The sequence below is a fragment of the Artemia franciscana genome, chromosome 12 (genome assembly GCF_032884065.1).
Source record: "Artemia franciscana chromosome 12, ASM3288406v1, whole genome shotgun sequence".
Classification (NCBI taxonomy): domain Eukaryota; kingdom Metazoa; phylum Arthropoda; class Branchiopoda; order Anostraca; family Artemiidae; genus Artemia; species Artemia franciscana.
The window spans coordinates 41490733-41510323 of record NC_088874.1 but is presented as its reverse complement, the minus strand read 5'-3'; the positions used below and the strand labels follow the sequence as shown (position 1 = coordinate 41510323).

The 19591-nt window shown below is 35.3% G+C and overlaps 2 protein-coding genes across 3 annotated transcripts in view; one reads left to right on the top strand and one right to left on the bottom strand.

Moving 5' to 3' along the window:
- Positions 1–19591, bottom strand: part of LOC136034142 (uncharacterized) — a 142752-nt gene that overhangs the window by 35257 nt on the left and 87904 nt on the right. For both annotated transcript variants that reach the window (XR_010619122.1, XM_065715324.1), the window contains exons 5-6: positions 14931–15339; positions 2105–2216 (exon numbers count right to left, since the gene is read on the bottom strand). The gene's annotated coding sequence lies outside the window, so the exon portion shown is untranslated. The remainder of the gene's footprint in view (positions 1–2104; positions 2217–14930; positions 15340–19591) is intronic.
- The window catches only part of LOC136034141 (ecdysone-induced protein 75B, isoforms C/D-like), a 79743-nt gene continuing 77887 nt past the window's right edge, over positions 17736–19591 (top strand). Inside the window, exon 1 of the mRNA XM_065715319.1 lies at positions 17736–18339. Within this exon, the coding sequence (XP_065571391.1) occupies positions 17901–18339 (439 nt within the window). The 5' untranslated portion in view covers positions 17736–17900. The remainder of the gene's footprint in view (positions 18340–19591) is intronic.

Here is a 19591-nt window from a genome sequence, read left to right as displayed (position 1 = left end):
AGGCTTGAAAATTAATGTTAAGATGACTAAGTCACTAAGGTTAGGAATAAGTGAAGATGAACAGATGACCTTAGGTAACGAAAAGATTGATCAGGTTGGGAGCTTCAGTTACCTTGGTAGTATTATTAGTAAAGATGGTGGGAGCAGTGAAGATGTTAAAAGTAGAATAGCTAAAGCTCAGGGTGTTTTTTCACAGTTAAAAAAAGTTTGGAAGAATAGAAAGATAAGCCTACAAACCAAGATTAGAATATTGGAAGCTACAGTGATGACAGTGGTCAAATATGGCTCTGAAGCATGGACACTCCGAAAAGCAGATGCAAATTTACTAGATGTTTTCCAGAGAAATTGCCTACGGATTGTTCTGGGTACCCGGCTGACTGACCGTATTTCAAACAGTAGGTTGTACGAAAAGTGTGGTTCAATCCCGCTTTCTGGGGCTATAATGAAAGAAAGGTTGAGATGGCTAGGCCACGTTCTACGGATGAAGGATGACAGATTACCGAAGATTGTCCTTTTTGGCCAACCGTCTGGGGCTACACGGAAAGCAGGTCGTCCTTGTCTGGGTTGGGAGGATGTCATAAATAAGGATTTAAAGGAAATGGGAACTTCCTGGGAGGGTGTAAAGAGGGAGGCTTTAAATAGATTAGGTTGGAGGAGGAGCGTGCGTAGCTGTGTTGGCCTCAGGCGGCTTGGTGCTGCAGTGAGTTATTAGTAGTAGTAGTAGTAGTATGTATATTTTTTACTAATAAAAACCTTCGTTAAAAATTAAACGTTCTAGTTGCGTTTATAAGTAACCAAAAAATTCGAGGGCAACAAGGCCTCCTTCCCCACCCCTTATTTCTCAAAATCGTCTGATCAAAACTAAGAGAAAGCCATTTAGCCAAAAAAAGAATTAATATGCAAATTTCATTTGAATAATTTATGTACGGAGAGCCAAAATCAAACATGCATTAATTCAAAACGTTCAGAAATTAAATAAAAAAACTAGTTTTTTTTAACTGAAAGTCAGGAGCGACATTAAAACTTAAAACGAACAGAAATTAATCCGTATATAAAATGGGTTGTCCCCTCCGTAATCCCTCGCTCTTTACGCTAAAGTTTGACTCTTTGCCACAATTCTACTTCTTAAAACAATTAAAAACAATTAACTACAAGTAACGAGCAACTTTAAAACTTAAAACAAACATAAATTATGTTTGACTGTTTGCCACAATTTTACTTTTTAAAACAGTTAAAAAATTTAGCGTAAAGAGCGAGGGATTGCGGAGGGGACAACCCATTTCATATATGGATTAATTTCTGTTCGTTTTAAGTTTTAATGTCGCTCCTTACTTTCAGTTAAAAAAACTAGTTTTTTATTTAATTCTACACGAAATGCCCTGGCTTAAGATAAACTCTTTAAAAAAACAATAATAATACATTTCGCCAAGATCGTTCTTTACCTCGGTAGCGCTATTGTGCTGCCTATGATGCTTGTTATTAGGAAATATACTGAAATTTTTTGTAAGGAAATTTTCTGCGGGGAGATTTTCCACAAGGGAAAACTTTTCTCTGGAGGGAAAAGTTTCCAGAAGAAAATTTTCAAGGGGAAAGTTTACACGGCAGGGGCGGGGGAGGAATAAACCTTCAAGGGATTTTCTGGCATGGTCTGAAAAAGGATCAGAAAATAAATTATAAAAATAGTTTTTTTCAACTGGAAGTAATGTCCAACATTATAAATTAAAACGTGCATGAGAGGGGTTGCCCCTTCCTCAACCCTCATTCTCTACGCTGTTTGACTTTTTGTCACAATTTCTTACGAGAGAGTGTTAAAACACAAGAGCCATTGAAATTGATCGGGAATTATCATTAAATAACTTTGAAGCGTGTGCGTAAAGAGTGTAGTCTGAGGAAGGACCACCTTCCCTCTCACACGTTTTAATTTAAAATGTTGCTCTTTACTTTCAGTTGAAAAACTTGTTTCCTTAAATTTCCTTAAGCTATTACAAAGGATGTTCTAAAAGTCGTTCGAGAGATGAAACTCAGCCGGCTTCAGGTAGGAGCTAAAGTGGTTCAACAAAGAGGAACATGTAGCCCCTCCAAAGTACACAACCCTATTCCTTACCATTTCTGCAAGAGAAGAGTTTCTCAGGAAATGCAGTCCACATGTCTGTGCATAGTGGAATATTAGCTGCTATAAATGACTCTTCTGATAGGTTTACATCACTGTTTTGCTCCTAAAAAAATAAAATAAAAAATGAAACAGGTACTTACAAATTAATTAACTTCGACGGATTCATATTTCTTGCTCGGAGAAAACTTAGTCAAATAGAGCGAAATAATTTCTTTGTTTCAACCCTTAAATTGTCAGACTGTGAGATTTTCGAAAGATTTTCAAAAGCAAGTTCAATTTTATTAATTCTGGAATAAATAAGAAAAAATCTCGATGCAATAAATAAGAAAAAAATAAATAAAAAAAACTGCTTACGCCAAAACGGTTAAATAAAGAAAAGAATCTAGAAACTTGATCCCCTTCCCCAAATTCAAAAAGGGGCAAACGTGTCAGATTGAAATTATAATCACAAAAGCTATTACCTGAAAGTAAAAGAGGTTCTAATTTATAAAATAGAAAACGGAATTCTCAATCAAAGTATCTCGTCCAAAATTCAAAATAATTGTAATTACATAATAACAACAGTAGAAATATTTATTGTTGAATTTTCATGTTCTAAATCTGTATCTCTTCACAAATAGTAGCCAAGATTGCGCTATAAAGCCCGCTTCCTCCTACTTTAAGTAAATCTTTGATTTCAACCAAGGACTCCAAATGAGTGTAATGCATCCTGAATGTCCTTACTCGTGGTAACAATAGGGATAATACCCCGGTTACACACATATCCTATCATTCCTGTTACACACATAGGGTATACTAGAGCCAGTTGGAGTTACCAATGCTATGTATCTGGTCTGTCGAGAGATAAAAACATTTCCTGGAAACACTGTATTCTGATTAGAATATTAGCATGATCTATCAACATGTTTAATAAAAGGAATTTCGATGAGGACTGTAGGTTCCCTTTTATGTATTTTGTCAAATACTTAGTGGACAGGGACTATTTTTCATGCTGTTTTGGTTTATCAAAGGACATTCAAAATCCCTTTAGTCACCGAATTGCATGTACATCGTTTTAGTTTAACACAACAACCCTCCCTATTATCCATTTTTGAATTTTTGAATTCAATCCTTAGGTTATTTTGAGCCTGAACCTTAAGAAGTTGGGAAAGAACAATATCAGAACTAGAAAAGGGCATTTACTAAATTATATGTGTTTGTATATCATATAAAATCATTAGTTTCAAAAAACACCCCTTTCCTACTAGCCATTCTTGAACTTCGAATGCAATCCATGGATTATTTTGAACCAGGAACTTCAGGAGATGGTCAGGAATAATAATGAGAAAAAGAGTGTTTACCGAATTGTATGTGTTTGTATATCATATATAATCATTAGTTTTAAAAACACCCTTAAAGAACATCCTTAAGGTTTTAAAAACGAAAGTTTGATAAGAATAGATACACCAAAAGAACTAGTTACTTATACTGATTCTAAACATATTAGAAGAATTAAGTTTAATTCTACCCATCAAGAGATATGAGCCTCAGAAAATTTGCCTTATCTTTGAAAAAGGGAAAAACATCCACCGAAAGTCATTAAGTCTTATTGAAATCGTATGGCTTTAAAAAGTTAAAAAGTTTTAAATATTGAATCGTGTCGCTTATTAAAACTAAAAATAAACGGAACACTTTCTTAAAGTAGCAAGGACAGTGAAAGTCTAATCTGATTGAATTGGATAGGAGGAGTTTTAAAAAATAAAGAAGCAAACCAAAATTTATCCGAAATTATTATTATTCCTCTTCATTTATATGGTATTGAACCAAGGGCCATTTTTGTTGTGTATTCTCTAGGGGTGTATCCGTGTATAAACTTTTATAAAGAGTCAAAGATATTAGACTTTTAACTCTTTTAATTAATTATAGTTTGTACAAACTATTTTGATTCCGATCAGGTTTCTCCAACTTAGTGCAATTTCACTTTAATCCACTAATAATTTGTAAGTTTTATATTAGGGGGGTAAATTTAACATTTTCCATTAAATGGTGTTCAATGCCACCGAACTTCTCTATCTAACCTATCGATTCTAACAAATGTTATGCTTTTTACATTTTTTAAAACTTTTTAAAACTGAGAAACCAAGCCCAGGGCCAGATTTAAAGCATTGACAGTTTGAGGCTCAAGTGTTTTTGCCGCTCCGTTTTTGCATGGTTTTTGGGGAAATCCCCGCAAATTTGGGGAGAGTGGAAGCACTGAACAAAGTGTGACTATTTTCTTGATAAAAACATTCAATTGATACAAGTGTAGTCCTCTAGCGTTATCTCAATTTCTGGCAATAACAAAATTCCTGGCTAAGTATATTTTCTCTTGCAGTACAATGGGTCCCAATGCAAAAATAAACTTACCTCAATATCCGGTTGATAGGGAAATTTCTGGAAATATGCATCAAATTTCAAAATATTTGATATAAAGGAATGAGGATTGGGCATAGTTATTATCAAATGATAAACTGAGTCTGAACAAGCAGCATGTCTAAACGGAATCTTAACAGGAAGCCTATCATACAAGAGGTTGTGATGTATATACTTTCTATTATATGCTTAGCGGATGGGGACTGTTTGACATTTTGATTGACATTTGCAGTACCTTTTACTTACTAAACTGTAGTTATATCGTCTAAAGTTTTAAAATAAATCCCCCTGCTTGCGGTTCTCGAGCTATTGAATTCAATCCGTGGAATATTTCAGTCTGGATCTTCAGGAGACGGAAAGACCAATGTCAGTTCTAAAAATAGAGCATTTACTGAATATTATGTGGTTGTACATCATGTGTAAACAATAGTTTTAAAACACCCCTCCCTACTAATCATTCTTAAACTTTCGAATTCCGTCCATGGATTATTTTTGAACCCAAGCCTTAGCATAATTATTAGTAAATATGTATTATGTGTACGACGGGACCCATCTCAACTTAAAATATTTCGAACGAGAAATTGTAGAATACAGTATCGTGATGAACAAGACATGGCTCCATACCCCTCGGAGGGAGGGTCAGATTTTAGAGGGATATCTTTTTTTACTTGTATTTTCTTTAGTCTTAAAATCAAGTTAAATACACTTATAACAAAAATATCACTTGTGATATTTGAAAAAATACTAAATGAAGATGATATAAATATGTTAATCGTGTTATTTTCAATTAGAAAAATAATGTTTGCAGCAACATTTTCTTACGTAATTTTTTATTTAGCCATGAAAATGAAACTTTTTCAACTTTTTTTTCATGTGTTAAAACCTCATTAGGTATACTTATAGCAAAAACTAGTCACCTGTGATATTTTAAAAGTAAAAAATGAAGACGACATAAATACGTCAATCGTGATTTTTCTATTAGAAAAACAATGTTTGCAGTGAAATATTTCTTGGGAGTTATTTTTAGACTTAGAGCTTTTGGGGACTTGTAATTATTTGGGACTTGGAAGTTTTTGAGCTTATATTTTTTGCAGCTTAGAATCATTTTGGATACTCAAGAGTTATTTTTGGACTTAAGAATTTTTGTAAACTTCGAATTTTTTCAACATGGACATTTGAACTTACAATTTTTTCTTCTTTTATGGCTAAGAAGAAAAGACTGTATATAATTAACAAACAATTTGGTTATATCATTTTTTTTTTTTATTCTAGGTCAGTATAATCATACCCTATCCTACATATATACAATATCACACCCAAACCCTCTGAAAAGATGCTGCTCTTAGAAATCCAATGAAAAACAATAGATAATTTCAATACGTACTCGAAAAAAATCCGTTTTTAGACTCTTCTACGTTTTTTCCCCAATTCCATCACTTAATTATTTCAAGTACAGAAAAGCGACGGTTTTAATAGTTTCCCCTTTCTTAAAAAGTGTTTTTTGACGGTTAAATATGTGATTTATTAACGTGTAAGGGCATATACCCATATGATTAATACAATTCCACTTTGAAGCTTCGTAAGGATAAATTATCATCTATAGAATCGTTTCATGATTCACTTACAGAATGTTCATGCACCACTGCCAACTGTAAGTTTGCTAAGGGAACTTGGCTTATGTGAGGGCGTAAAAAGGGGAGTATTATTGTAAAATTTACCTGGCAAGTGATTTATTGACGTTTCTAGATATTGTATGTAAAAGAAAAACGGATAAAATCTATAAGGAATTTGGTTTGGATGTGGGTTATTATTTTTCAACTCCTCATCTGGTGATGGATTTAATCCTTAAAATCAGCAAAGAAAAATAAGTTTGATCAACGACGTGGATCTACATCTATTTGTGGAAAGATCAATAAGAGGAGGGTGGTTTTTCCAAGGGGATCATATCCAGACAAATGAACCGGCTGAACGAGCCAATGGTATAAAGTTGGAAGCAATTTTTCTGTATATGAACTCCCTTTATCCATCGAAAATGTCTGATTACTCTTTGCTGTGTGATAATTACAAATGGTATAACAATCCTTGTGTTCCAAATTTTGTGTTACAAGTTACCACTGTTAAGGAAAATGGACTGCAAGGATGGTTTTTTTAATTGAGGGTGAGATACCAGAGTGACATTATGACTCGGTGAAGGATTTTGTTGTCCCCTGCATAAACAGACCAGTGATTAAGGACTCTTTGAGTCCATACAATATTTCGTTTGTAGAGGAGAGGGTGTGCACTAGACACTTTCAAAACAAAAATTTATTGCCGACCTTTTTCCGAGACAGAATATTGTAATACATCAATTTCTTTTGAGATAGATGCTAGACAACTGTTTGAAAGTCAAAGAAATCCATAGAGCCCTCCATTTCGATCACAAGCCATATTTAAAAACTTTTATTGACACTTTTTTTAGTAAGCGTCCAGAACTGAAAACGAAGGTTGAAAAAGAGATTTTTAAACTCATTTTAAATTCGGCCTTTAGCAAATAGTGCGAGAGCGTGTGCAATAGAAGTCATTGTAACGTAGCGACCGACCCAAAACAGGTGTTCAAATCGGTGCAAATCCAAGCTTCACATCATTCACCACCTTAGACTCCAATATTGATGTAATCAAAATATTGCTCCTGGTGGTGCAATCACAGAAATCTCAAAAACTCATGTTTTTATTCTTTTACAATATGTGTTGGTGCCAATGGCCGAAGGAGGGACAATTTTAAGTATATTACGAAGATAACGATTAACTTTTGCTTTAAGTTAAAGCCGAAAATTTCCTTAGAAAATTTGGAAGAAGGTATGTACATCGAATGCTCTTGAATGGAATTTAGCATTTGGGACGAGTCCATTTACCCGGAGCTAGTGAAGCTCCAGGCCCCAAATAAATTATTTTATTAAAATCTGAGATGGGGAGTGATTTGATTTCCAATGGTATTTTTGAAGTACTTAAAAACACACAATGACGAAATCAAAAGTCTGCAAGGGGGTGCGTAGACATTGTGTTAAAGGGAATTTTGACACGAGCGCTTATAGAAAATGTGCAGAAAGTTATCTAGTTCTAAGAACGAAAGTCATGGCGATTCGATATTTAAATTTTAAAAATTATACAGTTCGAGTGGAAAAATGCCATTTCAGCCGTGTTGGATAAGGCCAATCTGTGTGTGTACGGTGTAAGGCTGCTACCCCATGGAAAACGTCCCTCTGGACAAGGATTTCTTTCGTATACTGAAATGATGTAGCTACCCCACAAGAAATCCCATCCCACAGTAACATCATCTCTAAATCTTTTCAATGCGGAAAGTTTAGGTGTCAGTGGAAAATATGGTTATTATGAACAATTCTACCCACAACAACCACTCTCTGAAAATATACATTTTGAAATTTATTCCATTGAAGATTACTTCATAGATTCATCATCCATATTTATTGATTCAAAAGTTCTGGCGAGGAAAATATCTAAAAATCAAACTCCCGCCGCTACAATTGAGTTTGATTCGACAAATTGTTTCGACAAATGTGTGTCTCGATAAATGAGACCTTGGTGAGCACTGGCAACGATCTATCAAACTATGAAAGCAACATACAATTTATGCGGATGAATCCAAACTCCAATTAGAAATTGAGAGGTATGAAAACGGGCTAGGATTATAGATCGAATATTGATGCTGACGATTAACTCACTTGGGTGGTGAATAAGGAGTATCATTTAGCTGTTAAGTTAAATCATGAAACGTTTAATATATCTCAATGAATGTCTCCCAATGTTAAAATTACCAAAAGGCTACAACTCATCTCGTCCAATTTTGATTTTGAGAAAAAGACATGATCTTTTCAATCTCACCCTGGCAATAATTCATATACGAAAACAACAGGTTATGAGTCTTTTACTTTGGGAATTGAAAATTAAGAGCCAGTGAGAATAATATCAAACTGATCGTTCCTTGCACAACCACCAGCCAATGATATATTGCCGCTGGTTTTACCTACACCGACCCTTTATCTGTCATTGGTGAAATTCATTCAAAACTTGCCATGGCGTTCGTCAAAAGTGCCAGTGCTTTCGGATCCTGGGGAAGTTCTCCACACGAATTTAAAATGTTTGGACTTTAATCACTTTTTTGTAAAGTAAATGGAATTCCTCTCTACAATTTATCCTTTGATAAATACTACAGGACCCTATATGAATTGAAAATGCAATCTCTGGATCGAGATTGGTAACAATTTGAAAATGGTATAACCGATACAATGTTCACAAGTAGTTATGGTATCATTGTATTGGACTTGTCTGGTAGTCAAAAAATGAGTTTTGTCCAAACGGGCACTCTACGTTTAGAGTATACCTTTGCCGGAAGATTGATGGAGAGTATAGCATTTTTCTCACTAAATCAATTTGATACCTATTTGGAAATTACCCCCGACGGTAGTGTTCTATTGGACTTGGCACCATGACCACAAATCAAATAATCAACATATTTAACTTGGGTCCATACATGTACAAATACCAATCCCATTGCATACCCTAGGATTTCCTTGAATATATTCATATTGCTAGCAATACCATTATTATTGTCAATAGTAGTCCATCGACTGTACTGATGGATATCTTTCAAATAGTGAAGAATATAACACTTTTTGATTGTCTTGGTCTACCACTTGCATTCTAGACGCCTCACATCAAAACTTCTTTGAAAGAAGTGGGACATCTTTTGTTCAAAATCAGAAGCGAGTACAAAATTTATCAACCAAAAGCTGGGTTTTTATGAATTATTATATTTTATTTTTCGATGTCGTGACTATACTTACAATGAATTTCTCAACATTTATCTTGAAAATCCTCGATTGAACGACTTCATAGTGGAAAATATCCTGTCCTACCTGTATAGTATCGATTTCAGTGCCCTAAGAATATATTCTTTTTATAATGTATGTAAATTTGTTATTGTTAAAAATGAAATATCCAGTCTACTGTCTTCCATCCCACTTTCATCCCACCGAAATGTTAGTCAACAATCCTTTCCAATTTCAACTGCTACAGTGGGGGCTCTTGTCTTCATGTTTTTAGGTAGTTTTCAAAAGCAAATCCACAATATCATTCTGTTTTGTTTCAATTAGTATGCCAATAAATTTAGTAAGTGCATTTGAATCACAACGTAAAAGCTTGATACAATAGCCCAATGTTAGAGAATCATTTTCCATGATAGCATCTTATATTCTTTTAGAGAATATTTTCTTTTGCACTGCTAATTTCTAAAATTGATCAGTTAGATTCCACATGATTTTTTGTTTCTCAAATCCCTCCATTTTTTTCTTGACACTCGAACAGCCGATTATAGACTAAACTAACAAAGCCATGATTCTTATTTCTGCATACTCTCAACGCCTATTAGTTCCCTAGAGAGAGGAGTAAACGATCAATTAAAATATCAAACCAAAAAAAATTATTAAATATTTTTATTGTAAAGAAATGTAATAATAGAATAATATATATTTTCACTCTTTTTTCATAAGGTGAGTCAATACATTGTCTTCAATTTTCTTCATGATTACATTCAATCTATGTTGTAGTCTGGATATATTCATTACATTCACTTATGCTGCAAATCATAGTGGTTCTTCTGTCTTAAATTTACTCAGTGAAATAACATATCTATAAAACCTCTCATCCCACTCAAATGCTAGTCGACAATCCTTTCCAATCTCAACTGCTAAATTGGGGGCTCTTGTCTACATATCGTCATTGTCAGCTCCTTCAAGTTGTAATAGTGTAAAACCACTCATTTTTAAAACATTAGAACGTTTTTCGAACTTGAATCAATGTAAACTAATCAAGTCTCTATGTTGAACTGTAATACTAAGTAGGTCACCATCAAACTTTTATACCAATGATCATGTGATACTCGCCGGACGGGTACCGTGCGCCTGGCAGCTTGTATCCAAAGGCTCATTTCACCGAGAAATAACAACTGGCACGTATTTTCAGGGAATATCGCCGGAAGGTGAGAAATCGCCGTATGTTTCGTAGGAATGGTGGAATATGGGTTTGCTTAAACGAATTGAAGGGATACGAGGGATTTGCGACCCCAATAGCACACTGGAATAGGGCCCCGCTTGTATTTGTGCTGGCAGTACGAGGGGTTAGCAAGTCCAGTAGTTTACCGGAATAGGACTGCAGCCAAATCTGTTTAGGGGATACGAAGGGTTAGCGAAGGGTTAGCGAGTCCAATAGTACACCGGGATAGGGCTTATTTAAGTCCAAAGGACCTATACTACTGTTGTATTTACTTTTAACATCAATAACAGCACTTCTCTATACCCTTGCATATTCTGTCGATCGTCCCAGTCTTTAGTTTACAATAACACAATCAATAAGGTACCATTATTATATGAGCACCGTATTAATTTAAGAACCATTTTATTACCAAATGCTGTATTGGCTAGATCTGCATTGTTATCTCTACAATATTGCGGCAGTCTGTAACCCTTAGTGCTTTCTTTTTCCACACCAAATATTTTCTTAGCTAGGAAACCTCTATCGCTATATCTACCGACCTGGGTGCTAAAATTCCCTAATAAAACCCTAATATTTCAATCTTTAACTCTGTCAATTTGTTCCTATGGCTATAAGTAAAATTTATCTCACTAACTGTTCCCATCAGTCGGTACTTTTGGGGTATCTATTCGGGTCACTTTGACTGATTGCAATAAAGTTCAGATTTTGATTACGGATAATTTAGGGTACCGACATGTAACGGCAGACAGTGCATTTATCCTTCATTAGAAGACCTATTATATTTAAAAGGTTTAAAATATCGTAAGATGTAGAATACAACATTGCCACTTCTTCAGCAAAAGAAGCTTTGTTTCAAACCTTTTTCCTACCTCTACAAAAATGTTTTCGAAGTCGAGCTACAGCGTCCAGTTTTAAAGAAAAATTGTCGTCACTATAAAAAAAAGCCAAAAAAAACTACTTACACTAACTTCTAGCACTAACCCCCTTTCTTACAAAAATTTGTGTGTCCAGCTTCATGGTGACCTCTCTTAGCTCCTAATCGTTCTTCCCTCTTTTGCCTCTGATCAATATTATTATCACCTCCGTAATACAAAAAATCATAGTCAAACTTCTTTTACTCCTTATGTGAGGTCAGATTTCAATTTTGTAATAACGAATAATATTCTGTGAAATATGATGCTTGAATCAGCTGAAAGCGAGTGTAAAGCTACAATAAGTTTATAGTAAGTAGTAAGTAAGTAAGACGGCACTAGACCCTAGTGTCTAAATGGTACTATGCAAGTGAGTAAGAACGGCACTAGGGGCTGGGGGCCATCCATCCTGTGCTTTCACACACCCTTCCTGCTTACCTTTCCCAGATTTCTCCAGGTACCCATTTAGAGCTGGGTTGACTCTGGCTGAGCTTACAGAGTCACGCCACTGACCCCAGTCCAAAACCAAATAACTGGTCACGACTGGGATTGAACCCGTGCCCCTTGGACAAGGAATTCTCCCACCAGCGCGCCAACCACTAAGCCAAGACAGTAAGTTTATAGAAGACGATATATTCCCCCCCAACCTTTCTTTCAGCCAGCTGCCTCCTACTTAGAAAAAATCTTTAACTACACTGATGGGTTCGTAAGTTCAGTATAAAATAAGACACTTCTTTATTGATATTTAAGAAATTTTAATATTTTTTTTATCATAGGACAAGTAAAACGTGCAAAATTTACTTACTCTCCTCAGACTACAAACGCTTTAGTAAATCAACTTTGTTTTGAATCAACCTCTTAATATATGTACTACATTCAGGTAGGCATTTATGTTTTTTTTTTCGTAGAGGTATGGGGAGGGGGGGATAATTAGCTTTTCCTGGAGTAAAAATAAAAGGAAAACTACATTAAATTGATTTGAATAATGATTGCCAATAAATTAAAAACAAATAGGATAAAGGGGTGCACCTACTTGTGTACGTCCGTAACTCAGTTGTCAACAGAAAAATCACTTCAAAAAGAAATCTAACCATATAATAGCATGTAAAACAAAATATAAAACAGGATGTGCTTATTTTCTTTGCTTTAATTTCCAATGTTTTTCGTGCAACTTGACTAACACAGATATTGTCATCATCTGTTAATGAGAGCTACAAGATCTATTTCTCAGTTTTTGGTGTTCCTAGGGGGAGGGGTACTCCTTCTGATCGCTTTATTTTGAGGGCACACCCACGGGCACAGCCCCATAGTAGTGCTCGATATTTGGTTTGGGACGGAGGTCAATGGTGTGCCTCTATAAGCTCAGCCAGCGTCACCCAGCTTCTAAGGGGTACCTGGAAAAATCTGGGGAAGGTAAACAGAAAAGATGTATGAAAGACAGGATGGCTGGCCCCCAGTCCGTCATTGCGCTTTCTGGTGAAATCAGCACCGCCGGTGGGAACCCTAAAGTCAAATGCCGCATTCTCTACGTATGTTGTTTATAAGAATTGTGTTATTTTCAGTTTATATTATGAAAACAAAAACTACAATATTGGGAGCAACAATAATGACAGTGATCCAGTAACACCTTGAAAGGTGGGCACTTCAAAAGATTGAGGAAAATTCCAGAGAAGGTACTCTTTCACATGAAATGAGAAGATGAGGTATTAAAAACAATTTAAAGGAAATTAAAACTTGATGAGGTTGAACAAAAAGTGAGGCTTTGAACAAATTGGGGGAGCGAGTTCATCAGCGTTGGCTACTACTTACCATTGCAATGAGTTATTGCGATAGTATTAGTTGTAGCAGTGAACTATGTTCATAAATTGAATAAACTAAATAATTTTATGTTTTGAGGCTAAATACAACATCACTATACAATGAACATAGTTGTAGCTAAACACATTGAATCATTTCTGCTAGGTAATATTTTATGCGTTATGAATGAATGTAGGAGCATTGTATTGTTAGCGGGAAACGGAATAATTTGAACAGATTTTGAAGGACGTATTTTTAAAAACGGCTTATGTAGTCCAAAGGAAACTATGTGACCTTCGTATAATGAGGCATATGAAATTTAAAGCACTTTTGAAGCTATCCAGAACAGCACTTTTTAATCCGCGAAATGACGAAAAAGGAAGATTTTTTCGGAAATCGAGCATGAGTTTGGAAAAAGTTGGAGTGCAAACATAATTCTATTTTGGAATGTATCCAACTCGTTCAAGGGGATGAGGACAGCTAACCATTAAAGGGGAATTTTTGTCGGGCGAAAATATGGATCACCTCACACAAGTGTAAATCGCGTGGCACCAACTATGCCATGTTGAGTGCAAAAAAAAAAAAAAAATACTACGTAATGGGTGTATGATACGGGGTGGAACATAAGGCCCTCCAAGGTCTGCACTTGGTAAAGAGTGGGTAACCCATGTGAAATTTTGGGTAGTAGTATACATGTGTTCAAGAAAATATTTGTATGGAATTTTTCATATTTCAGGTGGATAATATAATATTTAAGACAATATTTATTTTCAAATACTTCTACAAACTCTAATAGAACTGAATTCACTTTTATGTCATGTAACAGAAAAAAAAAATAGAAAAAAAAACAATAGAAAATGTTAAAAATGATTAAAAGGAACGTGTCGTCAGGGCCGTATCAAGGATTTTATCCAGGGTGAAAGGCTTACAAAAGGATGTTTTATGGGGAGGATGGGTTGTAAAAAGCTTTAAAGAAACGCATAAGAAATTTTTTCATATTCATTTTGTTACGTTTTTACGAGCCGGACAAACATTTCGAAGGGGTTCAAATCCCCCTAAACCTCACTGTGTACGGCCTTGCATGTCATATACAAAAGTGGTGAGTAAATAAATTAGTAAAACGAAACGTAGCATAAAACAGGCAAAAATTTTGTGTCAAAAAAATTATAAAGTAAACTTTGCCCACATAATAAAAAACGAAAAAGAGAGGGGGGGGAAATTATTCAATATTTTAAATGCAGAGATGGGGAAAAGATATCAGATAAGATGCGTTACAGAGGAGTGAAAATTCGAAGGAAAATTACAGTATACCAACAACTAAAAAAGAGACGAAGGGGATCTACTTAAATCAGGAATTCCTGGTTATTAAGGTGCTAAAGGGGACGAAACTCATTCGAAAACTCTTGGTAACAGTCCGGATCGGGAAGCAAGCTTAGACTCCTTGGGAGGCTATTTAGGGGAGACAAGAGTTTTACGAGTTTGGGAAAATCAGGGAAAATATCTCCATGGCGGACTATTGGAAATGGCGGACTTCGCAAACGGAAACAAATTTTGTTCTTTTTTTAAGATGGTAAGGCACGCTGCTTAAGGTTAATGAAGCGCGGGATTCTACATTTATTATAAAAGCTCCTAAGCAAACTCTTTTAGACTGACTCAATTTTGTTGCTTACCTTTCTATAAAGATGCGGACGCCTTACCGGATATTCGTATTCCAATAACAACCCTAAAACATTCATAAACATTGAGGAAATGCAATTTTGACAAATAAATGTATTCAGAACTTTTAAACTTTTTTCTTTGGGGGGGGGGGTCCAAAAATGACCCTCTCCCAATCTCCGTGTAACATTACTTGTATAGAAGGCTTTATCTATGAAATTGAGTCTAAGGACAACATCTTTCAGAGCAAGGCTTGAACGGAAGTTCCGCAAAGTGACTTCTGCAGGACAATATTTAAACTGACTTCTTCTATTATTGTTGGCTAGGAACAGCTAGGAATACATCACCATATTGAGTTTAATGACCCTAGACAAGATCCCCGCCTCTTGCGGACTTGTCTTGTTCCATTACAATCATCAACAGCTAGAAAATATTTAGAATAAATTATATACTTTATGGCTAATAATACCAACAACATGCAATTTTCAATGAATTATATATTTTTGACGCGTAGATTTCTTTTTATGTTAGTGATTATCAAAATTGTGTAACCATTGCGAGGGACTCCGGACTTGGAAAAATCCTATGTGTTGCTCATAGGTACAGAGTATGTCATGTGTGGCAGGAAATGGCGTAAAATGAAGGATGTGTACTACAAGTAGCAGAACAAGTGGCTCTCCGGGATGTACACCAAGTGCTGGAGCGGGGCAATCACTTGAACTAGTGATGGTTGAGGAGGGTGTAAACTTTTGAATGCAAGTTTTGGAACAGGAAACATGACACCTAAATTAAATGCAATGTGGGCCAATTCCATCTTGCAATTAATATTCGATTCTAGAACCCCAAGTGGGACGCAGACTTATAAAATTTATGATGCTTTGTCTTCTGGCAATGAAACTCAGAAAAACCGGGTTTATAATTACAGAAAGTGGAATACGGACAATTTTAATATAGTAGATTCTAAGAATCTTTGAAATCACTTATATACGGATTTCTAAAATGTTTAAAGTAGTTCTTCTAGTGTAGTACTTCTGTAAAGTTCTTCTCTTGTGTTTGTATTCAAACCATATATATATATAGACTTTGTCAAATAAATGAATAGTTTATAGTAAAGAGACTCCTCCTACTCCTCTTGTAACTCCTCCTACGTGAACCCTTTTTGGGTTCACGCTACATTCTGCTACACGCTTACCAGTACGCGCATACCAATAACAGATCAAGTAAACCCAAACATCACCAGAAAAGAGCAGTAAAGGTTTAAAAGAAGATAAATCATACCCCATCGTGGCGCTGACCAGTCATTAATGGATTTTTTCTACCCACATTCTGAGGTTTAGTACTCCAAATAAAAAGAAAACAGAGTATAGGGTACAATAATTCGCTAGAGCGGGACACTTTTATTGTTTATCCCTCATTTTTCAGGCAAATATAACAATTACTACTAATTGTAATTGTAATATCAAAAATTCTCGTAGCTAAGTCAGTGGTCTCACAATAAGTAGTTTTGACAGAACTACTATTTTCATAGTAGCAGAGGGCACTCTAGTGTTCCCATGTGCATAACACTAGTATTAGCGCTAAGTAAAACCGACTTAAAGAGTTTAAGACTTCGTGAGATTGCAATCAACGACCCTCTAGGGCCATACAACAGGGTCATATTTCCTTGTAGAGCTAACAGATATTTGAAGGGAGCCTATGAATAAAACGATTTTTTTAATGGTATAAAATGATATTTGTCTCTAGTCTCGAACCCACTTCGGAAATTGATGGGTGTTGCCCAAGTTCTTCCATGTCGAAAATTGAAATGACTCCCTCAGTTTCGAATGTAGTTCCATTCACAATATTTTAAACATCAGCCATCATCATCAATATCCAACTCGTCATGAATATCATTGTTTGGTATAAATAATTCACTAAGTTCAAACCAAGACCAAAATTTTACCATCAAAGCTGATTAAGAATTAAATAATAAAAAAAACAAGTTGTTTCAACTGAAAGTGCGGAATAACATTAAAACTTAAAATGAACACAAATTATACGTGCACATGAAGGAGATTGCCCCCTCCTCAACACCTCGCATAACGACTTTGAAGCATAACGACTGATTTATTATACTCCGTTTTGAGGAGTGACTTTTATGTGATTTTGCGGTGGTTGGAGCCACAGACTTAGCTGTTGGGCTTTAGGCTACCCTTTTAGCAAAATCTGGTTACACCTAAACTACCGAAAAAAAACCATTTGCAAAAATTTTGAGTAAGGTTTTTGACTTAGTAACAAGAACCTCAATGAACTGTAATCATTGTCATGTTTATCTCATTTACGGAATAAATTACGTCCCAAATTCAGTTTATATAAACAAGATAATCATCGTCAAACTTAACTACTGATTTTTTATTTCCCATTTTGAGGAGTGACTTTTACGTGATTTCCAGGAGGTTAGAGTCTCAGAGTTAGGGTTTGGACTTTTAGCCCCCCTGGAAAAAAATGTGGTTACACCCAAGCTACCTCAATAACTAATAAATAACTAAAAACTTGGCATTTTCACTGAAACATAGTATATACTAGCACGGTCATTTGCAAAAATTTTAAATGAGGTTTTTGACTTGTTAACAAGAACCTCATTGAACTTAACAAAAGTCAATGGCATATGCATCCCATATACGAAAGAAATTGCATTTCACTTTTAGTTTATTTGAACCAGATAACCGTAGCCGAGCATAAAAAGTGATTTTTTAAATTTTAATTTGGCACCGGTTTTAGCGTCCGGGCGATGTACTTTTTCAAGGCCAAAATCATTCTCTTCTCTATGTGGTTCAGAGAATTTGTGCTAGTAAGCGTGTAAGAGAACAAGATACTAGGTCGACCACTCATCTGGGGACAAAAAGGAACTGACTGACATTTCTTCCCGAACTTGCAAAGCGCTCAGAAAGCCCTGTGATTTTTTGATTGGTGTGATTATGATTGGCGGTAAATAAATTTGGGGAATGGTGCCTACCAATATAGACTGTCAATCTCGTGAAATGGAAAGTGATAGTCCAAACACATTAGTGATTGATGAAAACAATGAGGGTGAAAAATCTATAAGTGATGATTCTCAAACGGAACCATCCTCCCGTGTTGGTGTTATCGTTGCTAATGAAAAAGTAAAAAAAGAACCCAAAGACGATTTCGCATACGAAGGTCTTGGGGCGAGAATTCAATCAAATGAAATAAAACGTGAAGATACCAAGTGTCCCCCTGTTGGTAGAGGGGGTGTTATTATAACTGTATCAAGTATAACAGCTTCTATGGGAAAGGAAGGGTTTAAAGTTCCCTATTCTCCGATACAAGTTGTATCTTCTAGTAAGGATAAAAGTAGAACGATGAAGAAAAATAAAAGAGAGAGAGAAGAAGATGAGCCAACTAGTTCAATGCCTGAACTAGGTAAGTCCCTAAGTCTTTCAATACGCGCTGTGTGCAAGATCAGGTCGTCAAGCTAAAGGACTTACAGGAGCATCTGGAAATGCTACCACAGTAGAGGTTTTTTCCATATGATTGTATTTCTAGTAATTTTATTCTGCTAAAAACTTCACAGGAGGTATATTCCAAAGATGACTGAGGTAACATATTGTTTTTCCTGCTGGATGAATTTTGCGATATTTGTAGTTTCTTCGAAAGTATATAATCAGTCAGGTATCAAAAGGTCCAGGGGTGTCTCTGGGGAGAGGGGTAATGTAGAGAAAAAATTGTTACATATCCCATGCCCCTTAACTATCCGGATATGGACCCCTCTTGCCCCCCGCCCCAATAAAATGCCGGAGATTCACCCCTGAAAAGGTTGTATCTCCATAATTGTAAATTTTCAAAAGAGTAAACAAAAATCCTCACAACTTTTTCCCCTCGTATGACTGCAAAATCAAAGAAAGATTGATATGCTCTGATTTTATATATCAATCCATTTTTGTTTTATGGTTATCAGAGGAGAAATAAAAAAGTTTTTGTTTGCTCTTCTGAAATTTTGCAATAATGGATATACAATCTTTTGACATATACACTTTCTGCTTCCCTACTGAAAATATGAGCAAAATTTTATCTTCTCTTGGAGTATTAAATAAAAAAAAGTTTTTTTCAACTGAAAGTAGTAAGGAGCAACACTAAAACTTAAAACGAACAAAAATTATTTCGTATATTAGGGGATTTTCCCCCTCGTCGATACCTCTCTTTAAGCTAAAATTCAAATTTTGTTCCAACTCTTTAAGAATTAAATAAAACTGAAATTCAACCAAAATCAAAACGCATTGATTCAAAAACGTTCAGAAATTAAATAAAAAAAAACAAGTTTTCTCAACTGAAAGTAAGGAGCGACATTAAAACTTAAAACGAACAGAAATTACTTCGTATATGAAAGGGGCTGCTTCCTCATCAACGCCCCGCTATTTACGCTAAAGGTTTTTACTCTTTTAAAAAGAAGAGTTGAGAGAAAGAGTCAGACTTTAGCGTAAATAGCGGGGCGTTGATGAGGAAGCAGCCCCTTTCATATACGAAGTAATTTCTGTTCGTTTTAAGTTTTAATGTCGCTCCTTACTTTCAGTTGAAAAAACTTGTTTTTTTTATTTAATTTCTGAACGTTTTTGCATCAATGCATGTTTTGATTTTGGCTCTCCGCAGAGGAATAACTAAAATGAAATTTGCATAT